Below are 13,851 nucleotides of genomic sequence, written 5' to 3'. Positions count from 1 at the left end.
CCTGCAGAAGATGTCCATTGCCCTGTGGCATCACCCTGTCTCTTCTGGCAGTAGAAGAGGCTTTGGGAATGTGTTGGAATCTCTGTGGAGTCACTGAAATCCTCCAAATCTCAGGGATTTCTTACCTCAGTCCCTCCCTATTTGCTCTCGCTACAGGAGCCTACCCTTCCTCAAGGATCTGGGACAGTGGCGGCAGGGAAGCACACATTGGAGATTTCTGGGGTTTTCTTTAAGCATCAGGAGAGGGCTCCCAGGGGAGATCTAATGGAGTTAAAAATGATCCCCCCAACATTCAGTCCATGCCAGCGCAAGCCCAGCCGCCCAGCACCCCGCAGCCAGTAAGAGCCCTGCCGAAGCAGGAGTCTGAGTCATGTCCCAGCCATCATGAAGACAAGAATGAGACCACGTTCAAAATTAATATATATTTTTATTGAATAGTTGCTCTAAGTGGGCTTGTGAAGCCACCCATAGAATTACTTCTTTCATCTCAGCAGTGGTTCAGTAACAGTTATTAGCTTTGCAAGAGAAGAAAACCAAACAGAAGAGGGTGCATTAAAATAAATAGGTTATTTTTTTTTCTTATCTTTAAAATAAACTTTTCAAATAAATACTTTGGGTTTTTTTATTTTTTTCCCTTAAAAGGTACAAGAGTATTGTCAAAAAACAGCCATCAGGTTATAAACATATATTATACCTTATAGAAAGGAACCCAAATAAAGACAGCCGGTGGAGGGATCTCTTTATACACTGTACAGAATGCCTTTGTACCAATTAAACAGAGAATTAGAGGCTTCGGTTCTTGGTACGAGACTCTCCTTTGAAGCCAAGGGTGATCCGTCTTCGAAGGAGAACTTTGTGCTGAGGACACCTGGGGAGGCAGGAGGCTGCACGGCCGCTGCCCGTCCGCAGAGCATCGCAAAGGCCTGAGGGAACCGCTGGGAAAGGATGGGCAGAGGGGAAAGGGAGGGGAAGGAAGGGGGAAAGGGGCTCCGCTGGGACAGAGCGGCAGCACGGGCCAGGCGGGGACCGGCCGTGCCAGCTCCAGGATGACCGCACACCTCGGGGCTGATGCTGCCATGGGGACAGAGGGTGTGAGAAACCTCCTCTCCCAATGCCCAGGCCAGCTCACCAGCAGGGGTTTGGTCCTGCTCATGCTGAAGCCCTTTGGGGTGCTGCAGGAAGGCGCAGCAGGAGAGAGACCCAGCGAGAGACCTCGCACTGCCTCCCCTCGCCCGGCACTCGCACATTCCCTCTGCCCCACGGAGGCGTGTGATCTCTTCCCAGCCATCCGACGTCCTTCCTCCTGCAAGGGGACCGTTCAGCCTCCCTGGCTTGTGCCCTCGGGGGATTCTTCCGCAACATCACCCCACGCAGGATGACGGATCTCACCCGCGCAAGCTCCCCACCTGCACTCTGGGAGAAAGAGTTTGCAAGAGATCCCGATGCTCACTGAGAAATGCCCCGAAGCAGACTGAGCCCAAAGAGATCACAGCTCTGGTTTGGCCCACATGGACCAGATGCCGACCAGCAGCCTCCAGCTGCTGCCAGCATCCCGCAGGTCTGGGCTCCGCGGGCTCCTTCAAGGAGACAAGCCTGAACTGGATCCTGCTGAAGACCAAGAATGGGCTTTGGCCTGGGGGTACATCCCTTATCTACTTTCCTCACATGGTGATCACAAAAAGTTAGACCTTCCAATATCCGAAGACCTCCCAGTTTTCTCCAGCCTCGAAACACCCAAGGGCCAGAGACAGAGAGCAAACTAACAAAGCGGGTGCTGGAGACAGCAAGTTTGGGGCACGGTGTGCTCCTTCCCTGTGCCATCCAGTTGTGCAAACCTTGCAGCAGCTCCTCTCACCCCTCCGCTCATCCCTCTTTATTGCACTAAAGCAGCCGTTCATAAACTGTTACTCTGTGCTTTGGCATCTTTTGGTCAATGACACTTGCCCGCCAGTCTTTGGGCTCACACGTGGGGATGGGGAAGAGCGAACTCGGTGGGATTTTATGGGAATCTTGAGAGTCGCAAAGAGCTTCCCCCCTATTCTTTGAGGGACTTGGCTGGCACCGATGTTTCTCAGGGATGGGTGGACAGCAGCCCGAGGACCACTTCTGCCCTTCCACCAGGAGGGATGGGGAGCTGGGATGGGAGGGAGGCTCCACCTTGGTCCCCAGTGACCCCTCCTCACCAGTGCTGGGACTGATCACACGTTTGCCAGTAAGGAAGGGGGGAGTGCAGGACCAAGGGAAGTCTTGGGGAAAGCAAGCACCAGCAAGAGCTTTTGCGTGGAGGGAGATTTGGAGGTCTGGGTGGGAAGAGGAGGGTCCTGCATTGGGAGCAGAGCAGGGGGAGCTCGGGTCCTGCTCAGTAGCTCTGTCCTCCTGCTCCTTTGGCACCTGAGTCTCTCTTTCCCTGTCTAAATCTGCCCTACAGCCCTGCACATTTCCTGGCAAAAGAGCCCACCACCGGTAGAGACACACAACACAGAGAAACGTTCCCTCACAAAGCAGATCCATCCTTGTCAAATCACAGGGGCGCAGGGAAAACAGAGGACTCAACATGCGACTCTCCCGAAAGAAAACCAAAAAAGACACGTCAGGACAGAGAGAAACCCAAACTGCCAGGACAAGCAGCTGCAAACGAACATCTGGAGCAGATGTTATCTGACTCATTACAGGGTGGGGCAGGAAAGGGGCTCACAACCCCAACCAAAATTGGAGTCCTCTCTGCAGGGAAACCAAACTGTCTGGCAGCCAGAGATGGGGAGGGAGCAGGATGGATCTGGTCTGAAGATGTTAGGAAAAGCTCAGGAAAAAAACATGATCAGAGACTACCCACAGCCTTCCTGACACCAGATGAGTTCAGTGAAGCAGAGCTGGCCTCCTTGGAGAGCTTTTGGCAGATCCCGACCTGTCCTTTCTGCTGAGAGCAAGGAATGGGAGCTCGCTGAGGCCCCCCCAGGTGGAGTGGGAAGCAGTAACCCCACGTGAAGCCACCAGCCCCTACGAGCAGGGTAGGGGCCAACAGCTCTAAACTTCTCTAGCCCATGCAACTGCAAGGCCTGGATGCGGCTTTGCATTTTGCCCTCAACACAGTCAAACCAAAGCCCTGCGCCAGTCTGACAGCCCTCAGCGCCCACCTGGGGCTCTCCTCCTCTCCAATTCCCTTCTACGTGTGCCGTATTTCATAAAATAGATCTCACAGGTTTGTCATTTCTTGGAGATGAGGCATTCAAGAGACCTGGCTGGACTCCTCAGCCTTGCACCCAGGCTATGGCATGATTCCCCGGTAGAAATGGGACTTCCGCACTGACCCAGAAAAAGCCCATTAGGTAGAAGGCGACTGGCAGGCGTCCTGGCCTCCTACCAATTTACTGAAGGTAAATATGCTGCAATAGTAGTGCAGGGCTCCGCCTCGCCGTGCTTGTGCCAAGCAAAACTGGCTCTGGGGAGCTGATACATGGACAGCCATCTTCTCATCCTACAGCTCCAGCACCTGGGGGAGGTCACCCCGTGCTTGCATGACTTCGGAGGCCGTGAAAATGATGAAGCTTCACATGTTGAGTCATTCCACCATCAGGAGAGGAAGCAATGAATTGCAAAGATACAGAGGTGGTAACTAAATTTACAAGTAGGATCCATTTAAAAAGGAGGAGGAAAAAAAATCAAAGTAGAGCAAGTTGGAAAATTCTGTTCATTAGTTTTCTTTAAAAAGTTTCAATGAACTATTTCACATTCTCATTCAAGTGAGACAGTTCCTCAGATCCTCAGTGGAAAAAGGGACCTTTTTTCCCTAAAAAAGTCTTACATTTGGGGGGGAAAAGAGGTTTAATCAGCACCAATAGAAAAGTGAACTGTGCGTTCAAAAAGAAGGGTGCCTCCTGGGGGAAGTCTCTTCCCCAAACATCGCTTGGAAGTAGGGAGCCAAGCAATTATTGGCATATGGATAAATATGTTTGCAATATATTTTATAACTGCTGCCACAGAGACATGGACTGATGGGAGTACACACAGCTCCAGGGCATGCTCTGAGAAGGTCACTGCCTTAAAACCCAAATGATTTCAGAGTCCAGGACTGGCCTCAGAGGATGTGCAAACTGCACAGATGTGGCCTTCTCCCTTCTTAATGCCAGGAGATCCTCACTGTAACCCAGAGCATCATCCTGAATTCCCCACAGCTTATGGAAGTGGGCTCTCCACCTTTGGCCAGAGGAAGCATCTTTCAACATCCCCCCTCAGGCTCTAGGCTGAAATCAGGGTGAAGATTTTGGTCATGTCCATAACATGCCCCAGGCACAAACTTCCCACCAGGGATGGGATTCATCTCCCCTTCCACAGGGAACCAGGAATTCAATGTTTGGGTCCCATTTGAGTCAAGGGAGACAGGCACCGCCAGAACATAATTTAATGAATAATGTTTTCAAGCAGGATGAATCACTCTCTGGAACTGTTTTTCTCTGCAACGGAGGGAGCTTGGATCAGCTGCGATTTTTAGATAGCAAATGTACGGAAAGAGGAATCCCATCATCAGAGTCTACCTCCTGCCTCACCCCACAGCCAGCACTAAATCCTACCCTCTTTCTGCAAAGCAGACCCCCCCAAGACAGTCTGTAAACCTCCCTTCCCCTCTCTCCCGACTACCTAGGAACTAAAGGTCTAGGATTAGCAATAAACAGACTGGGAAATCATCTTCCAGCATGTGCAAGTGTACCAGGAAGCCAAACCTTGCATCTGGCACCATTCACAGCAGTATCATGAATATTATTAGTAATAGACCTAGCCATCCTAACGTTATATTTATATATACAAAAATAGATCCACAGAACTCTACGTAAAGAGGTGGCTGAGGGAAGGCGATGGATGAACCCTGGACAGCAGGGTCTTGGAGGAAGCCAAGGGACATGTTGCATATATTTCTCCAGGGGAACCACCCGCTTCCCTCTGCACTCACACACCTCAGAGGAGGGACAGGGCAGGCAGAGCCGAGCACTGGGACATCACCCTGGCTCCAAACTCCCCCAACCGATCGGCCGACATCAGCGAGGTCACAACTGAGAGCTGGTGCCGTGCATTTGCAAGCGGAGATGGGGCTGAGTCCAGGACCAGGAGGAGCTCCCCTCAACTGCAGCGATGGGTTGGGCTTATTATCATCACAGCAAGTCAGCCGTGAAGCACTGACCCCAATTCAGGTTTCCTTCTGGTCTGCAGATGGCCCAGCCCCAGGGCTTGGTTCAGACCCATCTCCGGTTTGCCGCAGGCAGCCGCCGTTGCAGAATACCCTCAGCAGTGCCAGCAGGATTTGCCTACCGCTGGTGTTGGTGTGACACGCCGGTGGGCCAAGGAAAGCGAGGTGAGGACTCAAAGGCAACTTCTGCAGGGAGGGAAGGTCGGGTTCCCGTCTTTCAACGCCTCCTTCTGCTTCTGTTTCCCTCCAGCCCAAAGCAGGAGTCGCAGAAGTCCCTGCTGGGAAGTCCCCCAGGACTGGTGCTAATTGACAGGGAGAGCAGTGCGAGTGGCAGCTATTGACAGTTGGGTTCGGGGTATTTTTTTTTTTTAAAGTGAATTCAGTGCTGGTGGAAGGTACCAGATCGGGGCTCTCAGGGCTCAAGGATGGAGCCGGTGCCTGTGGCATCTGCTCGGTGGTGGGATGGAGCTGGGCAGCAGCTCCCATCTCGCCAGGGTTTGCGCTCTGGAGGCAGCTCTTCAAGGCTTTGGGAAATGAATGGCAATTTCAAACCAGTTTCTTGTTCTCAGCCAAATCCCAGAGGGGACCTTTCCCTCGCTGCAGTCGGGCAGAAGCGAGTGGGCTGGGCTGCCTCCGATAGCTCCTTCCCCTGCCAGAAGGTTTCTAAAGCTTCCCACACCTTCCCTTCCTCTTTGAGACAGAAAAATACGATGCCACCTCTTTTTGAAGCTCGCTTGCTTCTCCCAGCGGCTTCCAAGCCCAGAGGGAAGCCACTGCCACCGGTGGGACCCCGTGGCACCCCAGCCCCTTGGGGAAAGCGGCTGAGAGGAGAGAGGCCACCCACAAAAAGTGCTGGAGAGAAAAAGAGAGAGAGAGAAGGAGGTCTGGCTCCTGGAGGACTCTTGCACAGGGGATGCATTGACCTGCCTCTTCCCCCCCATCAGGAAGGAAGATACCATGGGGCAGCGGCAGCTCCTAAAACCCTCTGAGAGCAGAGGACTCCCCGGGTCACCCTTCCCCATGGGGCACGGCCAGGGAGGGCACCTGCAGCTCTCTCTGCCTCTCCTGGTCCCTCACCCCTGTGTGCAAAACCACCGTTTCCCACCAGCCGGGTGCCAGCTCCCAGGGCCACCCAGCCGCCTTCGTGTTCCCAGAGGCTGGGGGACCCCCCCAGTTCACCCGTCTCCTTCCTGGGAGGTGATGGTGGGTAGGGGGGAGCGCTGCAGAGCGGAGGGAGCCGAAGGAGGAGCGGGATGGAGGGGAGACGAGGAGGAGGAGGAGGAGGAGGAAGGAAGAGGAGTAAAGCCTGCTTCTCCTCCCCGGGAGGGTCATACCGGCTTATCCAGCGTCTTGGGGAAAGGCGTGCCGCTGGAGGAGGAGATCTTTCTGCAGACCGTATTGGTGTGGCTCTGGCAGCGGCAGCCGGGTCGTTTCAGGCCGTCGTAACCCCGCTGGCAAAGTTTGAGGCACCCCAGGGTAGGAAAGTAGCAGCAGAGGCAGGGCATGAGGAGAGAGAGGAAGCTCATGGCAGCCCAGCGGGCACAGCAGGACCCCGGCCCGCAGGAGCAGGGGTCGTCGGCGCAGGTGTCCTCGTCGTCGGTGGAGCAGTGGTAGAAGAGACCCTTGACGCAGCAGAGGCAAGTCCCGTAGTCGAGGAGGCTCTCCGGGGAGCAGAGGCAGCGCTGGTTGCAGAGCCAGCAGGAGGGCAGGCTGCGGGCGGCCGTGCAGCGGGCGCATTTGCATCGCCCGCACTCCTCGCAGATGAAGAGGTGGCCGGTGTGGAGGGTGGGCTTCTCCGCCACCCCCTTCAGCGGCGATTCCTCCGGTTTCAGCTCGCCGGCCCGGGGCTGCGTCCGGATGAGGGAATGCCCGGAGTGGGAGGGCGTGAGGCTGCTCAGGAGTCGCTGGTCGGAGGCGGTGGTGCTTTGGGAGACGGAGCTGGCCGTGCTGGAATGGCTCATGTGTTGCTGCAAAGGTGGCATCTGGTGCTGTTGGCTGTGGCTGCGGTGCAGGTCCTGGAAGGTGGAAGACGCCAGGCGGTCCTGGGACCACTCTTGCTTGTGTGGTGGCTGGGACAGGGATGGGTTGGAGCGGGCTTGCTGGAAGCAGACAGCCGGTCTCTCCACGTAGTTGTTGCTGGCACGGATGGAGCGGATTTGGTCAATGGACAGGACCTGCTGGAAGTCCTCAGCGGGTGGGTCCATCGTCTCGTCACAGCTGAGTTCAGCCACACTGGAAGAGAGCTGCATTTCCAGGAGCGAGGAGACCCTGCGGCATCAGGGCACATCTAAAAATCCTGAGGGATGGGGCAGGAAGACAGAGGAAACATTTGTGTTACATTTTATAATGGATCCATCCACACAGACCGGGAAGCAAAGACTGGCTGGAGAACTCCTAATGCAGTTATTTCCAACAATCGGACTCAAAGTACTTCTGTGCCTGCGGAGACTTAGGCTGGACATGTCCAAAAGGCAAGGGCTGTAAGAGCTGTCCCTTGAAACAGGGGGGGACGGCATCCCCCCACGCTTTTGAGCTTTTCGTGTCCTTCCAGAGGACTTCCCACCCCTTGCCAGCACTGACAGACCCTGTCTGTCCTCCCTCTCCTTCCCCAGGGTAAAGTGCCTGTCCTCTCTAGAGGAGGGGAAACTTGAAGCTGTGACTTATCCAGAGCCAGTGACAGAACTGGGAACGGCATCTCCTCTGGAGCAGGAGACGCTGTTTTGGGGCTTCCCAGTACACCCCCAGCAGCCTCCCAGTGCTGTAGCCTGTACACACCAGAGGCACAGGGATGGAGGGGGTCTGCACACATCTCATTTCAGGCAGCAGCAGCAACAAATTGCAACTAATGAGGCACACGCCTGGCCAGGGACAGGCCAAGCCCACAGACTCCCCGAGTCCTGGCGGTTCCCACCGCGGCATCCCTTTTTCCCATGCACAACCCAGCGACAGCCCAGGAACCAATTTACCCCCGTCACGAACGCTGAGAAGGGCAGGTTTCCCTTTAACCCCGGCACAAACGCAGGGTGAAGCAGGGAAAGCTGACTTCGCAGCAGGCAAGCCCCGTCTTGCTCCTTGCACCGAGGTTGCCATGCTGTTTGCTGTTGTTTTCAGGAAACGGCACTTCCCGAGGCTGCAGCGCTGGCAGCGGCGCCTGCTTTATCCAGAGGGAGGGTCAGGACCATCCGAGGGCGGTGGGCTGGGGCAGGGAGGACCCCCCTCATCCCACAACTTACCCCCCCCGCCCGGCCCCGGCAGGTTTGACCTGATGGCATCAGCCCCATCGCCAAAACCTGGGGCTGCCAGACCTTGCCGCTGGCGTCTGGGTAAAACCTCCGCGGGGCTGGGTGAGGAGAGGGGGCAGGCAGGAGGGGGTCTGCAACGGAGCCAGGTCTTGGCCCTGAGGAGGAAGGGAGAGAGAAACCTCCCGCTTCTGCTCCCGGCAAAACAGAGCTGCCCAGGAGCGCACAGAGGATGGAAGCAATTCATTGCATGCCAGACCCCAGCGAAGAGCTTTCCCCCAGCGCTTCCAGCCCAGATTTCAGTATCGGATACGTGCTTTCCGTGCACAGCCAACTTCCCCAGGACAAAGCCATTCTCCTCTGGCAGATCAAATAAGTGATCCCTCAGTGACACAGATACTGTCACGGTGCCCGGGCCCGCAGGAAGACTCTGTTTCAATAGAAAGCTCCCCACCGGCGTTGCACATGGTCAGCAGGCCAGGCGGCCGGCGGCGGCGGCGGCTTTCAAGTAGGTGAGGGGCCACAGGTAGAATCTGCTCATGCAGCAGAGAGAGGCAGAGGGAAGATTGATTTTCATTAGCTAGGCTGACCTTGAAGAGCAGGGAAAAGCAAAGGCAACTTACTTTGACTGTTCAAGCAAGATCTGGTCTCTCCCATCCCCCTCCCCCCGGAAAGAAAAGGCAACCGATCTGCTTAGATTTGGGGTTTTCCTGCGCACGGAGCCCACCTGCCGTCCCCTCCACGCGATCTCAAGCGAGATGCTCACCCCATCCAGGGAGACGCAGACAGTGAATGAGTCGCTCTCCCAGGACACCCACAATTGATTTGTACACCGATTTGTTTAACAGAAATATCAAGGTGAATTAGGAGGGCACGGCTGACCCAGGGAACGATTTGTGAGCATGCTACCAGGATAAGAATGGGCCGCAGAGGCAAAACACCCTTCTGTGAGCTGTCACCTGCTGCCACTGAGCTCCTCACCTGGGAAGGTCTTACTAAAGCACAGGCCAGTGACCTGAAGCTCCCTGGACCCCTGAAGAGATATGACACATCTCAGCCTGCAGCCAGGACCACGCAGAGGGGAGCAGAGAGCAGCCTCAGAGGGTTCCCACGTCCCTCGTGACCCAGATCCCATCTCGGGGTGGGATTGTTCAGGGGACAATGCTGATTTACACCCGGGGAGGAGCTGCTCCCATCTGGGTGTCCATCCCTTCTAACCTGTGCGCTGGGATTTGGCAGGACTTAGGCATGAGGAATCAGCCAGCGAGACTCCCGTGAGGTTCCTGTGTGGGGCTTGAAGCAAGGTGTGACCCAAAGGGAGAGACCGAGGCAGCAGAAGCTCCCACTGCGATGGAGGCAGTGGAACTGGGAGATAAAGAGCACCCAAAGGGCAGACCCAGTACAGCTGCCCCCAAGCCTCTATGCAAGATCCGGAGCTCAGGAGACACGAGGAGACCCGTGAGCCATGCTTAGGCAGGAGGAGATGCACAGGGGACACTGCAAGGAGGAGCAGAGCCCCGGGGACAGCAGGCAGAGAGAGGAGCTGGCAATCGGGCCATGCAGTACGTTGCAACACGGACACTTAGGATCGGGATCCAGGGCTTGGACACAGCATCCCAGGCAAAACAGGTCCTGGGAGGACCCCCAGCACTGAACCGGGGCCTGAATGCTCCTGGACCTACGATCCCCAGGTGTAGGGGTTAGACATGGACCCAGACTTGCCTGCCGGGGGGAGGCAAAGGTCCCTCTGGCACCCAAGGGGACATGAGCCAGAGGATCTGTGGGTCCCGCAGTCCAGCGGAATGGAGGGAAGAGGGACTGAATGACCGGAGCTGGGACCCTGCTCCTCCCGTCCCCCCCAACTTGCTCCCTGCTCCAGCCCGCTCCCGGGGCTGCAACCAGTCCATATCCCGGCCCCGGCTGGTCCGACCATCCCCGAGGCGCTGCCGCGCCCCTCCCTGCCTACCTGCCTGTCTGGGGGGGACCGGGGCAGCGTGTCCCCAGCCTCCTCCTCCTCCTCCTCCTCCTCCTCCTCACACCCTGCCTGCGAGGCAGGCATGCCAGCCCCGGAAACCGGGCAAGCTTTATGGCCGCCAGCAGCCCCAAACCTATAAAGTTCGTGTGATAATGGGCCAGAGGAGGGATCGTAAAAGCAAATGATTTACAGGCTGGAGGTGGCTGCAAGCCGGGGACGAGCTGCACGGGGCGCCCAGGTGGGAGAAAAGGGCTTTTTTTTCCCCCCTCCGGAGGGACCCCCTCACCCCGTCCCGGGTGGAGCGGGGCGGTGGCGGGAGGCTGATCCCGCGGGCAGCCCACGCGTGGCCCGGCTCCGGGCTGCAACCCCCGCGCGCCGGCTTCCCCCAGCCCTCCGCGCAACACACGCCACGCGTGGCTCGGACCCGGCCCGCAGCCCCCCACACCCCCCCCCGCCTTCCCAGGACCGTCCCCGTTCGGGACTCCCCAGCCCCGCCGTGCGCACGACCCACGCGTGACGCCGACCCCCCCCACCCCCCCACGCGAGCCCGGCACCCCCAGCCTCACCGCCCGCTGCCAGCCCTCCCACGTCCACCCCCCCGACCACCACCTTCCCCTCCGCAAACGCCCCACGCGCGTCCCCTCCCCGTCCCGCCGCGCACTCACCCCCCCGCCGTCCCCGCCGCCGCTCCATCCGCCCGCGGAGCGCCGAGCCCGGCCGGGGCCGGCCCCGGGACGCCGGCGGCTCGACCTCGGCGGCGGAGCCGCCTACAGCCGACCGGCCCCGGGCATGGACGCGGGGCGGCTGCCGCCCGGCCGGCCCCGCAACCGGGCCGCGCTCCCCGCGCCGGGGAAGGGCGGCGGGGCCGGGCCGGGCCGCCGGCGGGGAGAGCGAGGGAGAAGGCGGCGGGAGGGCTGCCCGGCTGCCGGTTGTGAATGCAGGCTGGTCCCCGGCGCTCCTTGTGAATGGGGGCAGCGTGGAGGATGGGAGGGAGGGAGGGATTTATTGCTGCCCGTTAGCATCTCTCTCTCTCTCTCTCCCTCTCTCTGCCGCTCGCCTTCCCGGAGCTGGAGCTCTTAATGCTTACCTAAGTGGCGTCATCCAGCTGAAATTGAATCGGCCCATTAGCGGTCCCCATAGAGCCCCGCGCATCCGCTCCCCAGATAATGACTGCAACGGAGCCCGGGGCTGCGGGATGCGGCAGGCGCTATTTAAACGTTTCCGTCGGCCTCGGGCTCCGCTTCCCTCCCTGCACCCACCGGGACAGCCCACCCCGGGACCCGCCGCCCCCCGGCCCGTCGTTCCCCCTCCCCGGGGACGCCCGCGGCGGCCACACGCTCGCCGGAGCCCGCTCGCAGGGTCGGCGCCGCCTTCGGCCCGGCGGGGGCACGCAGGACGGGCTCGCTTCGGTCCCACGGCCCGGGCGCGACGCGTGGGGAGCGGAGCGGGTCTGGCCGCGAAGGGCCCGCGTCGGCTCCCGGGCCCCGTCCCCTCGGGGGAATCGCTGGGTCCGCGAACGGCGGCGAAGTGGGCGCAGCCACCTTCCCCCCTCTCACACACCCGTCTCGCCGCTTCCCGGGCGTCTCGGGAGGCATCGGCCAGAGCCCGGCTGCCGTCCACCCCCGATACAACCACAGAGCCTAAACTAGTCCCCGAGTTAGCTCCTGCAATAGAAGCTCAGGGCAGAGAGGCTGGAAAGGGGCTTTTCCCTCCCGAGACCCACAGAACGAGCCCGCGCACATCCCGTTCTCCCAGAAACAAAAACCTCGGACTCAGGCTCCAAACAGGACCTGGACCTTCCGTCCCAGACACCTCCCTGACTCGCTGCGCGCTCCCTCCTTGTGCTGCTTTCTCGAAGGCAACCACCGCTGCTCAGGGGCACCAAGGATCCTTGCGGTACCCCTCGGCCCCATTTATAAATAAATTGGACCTGGTTTGACAGCCCCAGAGACAGAGGCCTCTCCTTGATGACACTGGACATTGGTTGTGGATCCCACCGGAGCTCCCACCCTCGCTTTATTCCTCTCAACGCTTCCAGGTTGGTCACCCATCCTTTCTGGTAGCACTCACCAGATGAGCAAAGCAACGTTACCAGCTCAGGGGAGGCTGAGAACCTGTCTCCAAGAAGCGAAGCTGAAGCCATCAAGCCCTCAACCATCCCAGCCAAGTCCCTAGCAGCACGGGAACCCGCTCCCCCGGGACAGGGAGCTGCCCGAGGCTCGGCCACGCGTTGTCGGTGTTCGCTGCCGATGGGCAGCGCAGGGTCTGGGGGTGTGAGAGTGGGGGGGGGGTGAGGGGGAGAGTTGGAACGGGAAGAGAAGGAGCCTGAATAAGGGTGACAGAACCAGCTCTGCCGCTTTTCGCTCTAACAGATGGGTATAAACCAGGCTGATCCCACTGACCTCAGTGGCTCCCTCCCAGCTGATGCCAGCAGAAGCACTGGAGTCCTCCCCAGCACGGGCCAGTGGCTCTACTCTCCCTGCGTGGTACCCAGCTGAGCCTTTCCAGGCTCATTTTTAGGCATTTCTAGGCTAAGGGTTTCTCCATCTCCATAGGATCCCACCAGAGATGCTCCTCCAGGAGGAGTTTCTCCAAGAGGAACGAGTCCCTGGCAGCATTCCTCAGCCTGGGCTACAGCTCAGAGCCTTAACGCTGCATCTCTCTGCGCTCCCACGAGCCCCTCCTCTTCTCCCCATCGCTCTCAGCTCCGTCTTTAAAGGCACAGAAAGGAACCCAGTTGCCCGGTTCCCAGCGACTGCCAGCTGGCTGCGAGCACCTGACTCCTAAAAGCACGTGTGATGTCCTCCCTTTCTCCCAGCCCAAATCTATCACTCCCACCTTGAGGTGCCGGTGATTCAGGCTTCCCTCCGCTGGCTCACAGCATCCCTAGCGCAGCCTGCGTCGTGCTCAGCCAGCGCTGCTTTATTCCTCACCCGCTGCCGAGGGAGGGCCGAAAAGGCATGAATGCAGAGATACCGAGACAAGTGGGAGGGTGGGAAGCGGAGGGAGAATAGCAGCCTCCTGGTGAGTTATTGACCGCAGCATCTCTGAGGAGGAGGGCTGGGAACCCGAATGCATTTGCAAAGCAGAAAAGTTTAGAGCCGCTCCCAAAGGAAGGGTCTGGGACAGAGCCTCCGGCAGGTTTTTGGCTGTTGGAAGGGGGATGTGGTCCCCTGATGGTGCACAGCCATGATATGAGCCATGTCAGAGGAAGGTGTGAGACTCCGTTAGATTTCTGACAATCTCTCCCGGCGCAGGGTCTGCGGGACCGAGCGGCTGCCCCTGAACGGGGGGTTTAACATCCCTCCCGCAGCGCTGTGACAGCTCGGGCTGCGCCCCACGCACCTTCGCAGCCACTACCTGCAACTGATCCCAGCTCCTCTTAACTGGTCTTTTGAATCGGTTTCACTCCTCCTCCCAGTTTGAATCTGCCACCTTTTAACCCCTCGAACGCCCTT

General features: G+C 58.6%; 1 protein-coding gene across 4 annotated transcripts; it reads right to left on the bottom strand.

Moving 5' to 3' along the window:
- Positions 1-407: 407 nt before the first annotated feature.
- On the bottom strand, positions 408-13,646 carry SPRY3 (sprouty RTK signaling antagonist 3). 4 transcript variants are annotated; one of them, XM_075053887.1, is made up of 2 exons: positions 13,232-13,646; positions 408-7,475 (listed from the first exon to the last, which is right to left on the bottom strand). In XM_075053887.1, exon 2 carries the CDS (start codon positions 7,426-7,428, stop codon positions 6,508-6,510), a length of 921 nt encoding a protein of 306 aa, XP_074909988.1. In that variant the 5' UTR covers positions 7,429-7,475; positions 13,232-13,646; the 3' UTR covers positions 408-6,507. The 4 variants fall into 4 exon arrangements, with proteins under 4 accessions (XP_074909988.1, XP_074909985.1, XP_074909987.1 ...); XM_075053884.1 differs by lacking the exon at positions 13,232-13,646 and adding an exon at positions 11,481-11,596; XM_075053886.1 differs by lacking the exon at positions 13,232-13,646 and adding an exon at positions 11,059-11,453.
- Between the last annotated feature and the right edge of the window lie 205 nt (positions 13,647-13,851).

The sequence above is a fragment of the Buteo buteo genome, chromosome 22, assembly GCF_964188355.1.
Source record: "Buteo buteo chromosome 22, bButBut1.hap1.1, whole genome shotgun sequence".
Lineage (NCBI taxonomy): Eukaryota > Metazoa > Chordata > Aves > Accipitriformes > Accipitridae > Buteo > Buteo buteo.
The sequence above is the reverse complement of the archived record's forward strand: the minus strand, read 5'-3'. Positions and strand labels throughout refer to the sequence as shown.

What these genes read in the sequence shown, in the direction of transcription:
- SPRY3 (XM_075053887.1), bottom strand. Translation starts at nt 7,428, where the DNA reads ATGCAGCTCTCTTCCAGTGTGGCTGAACTCAGCTGTGACGAGACGATG.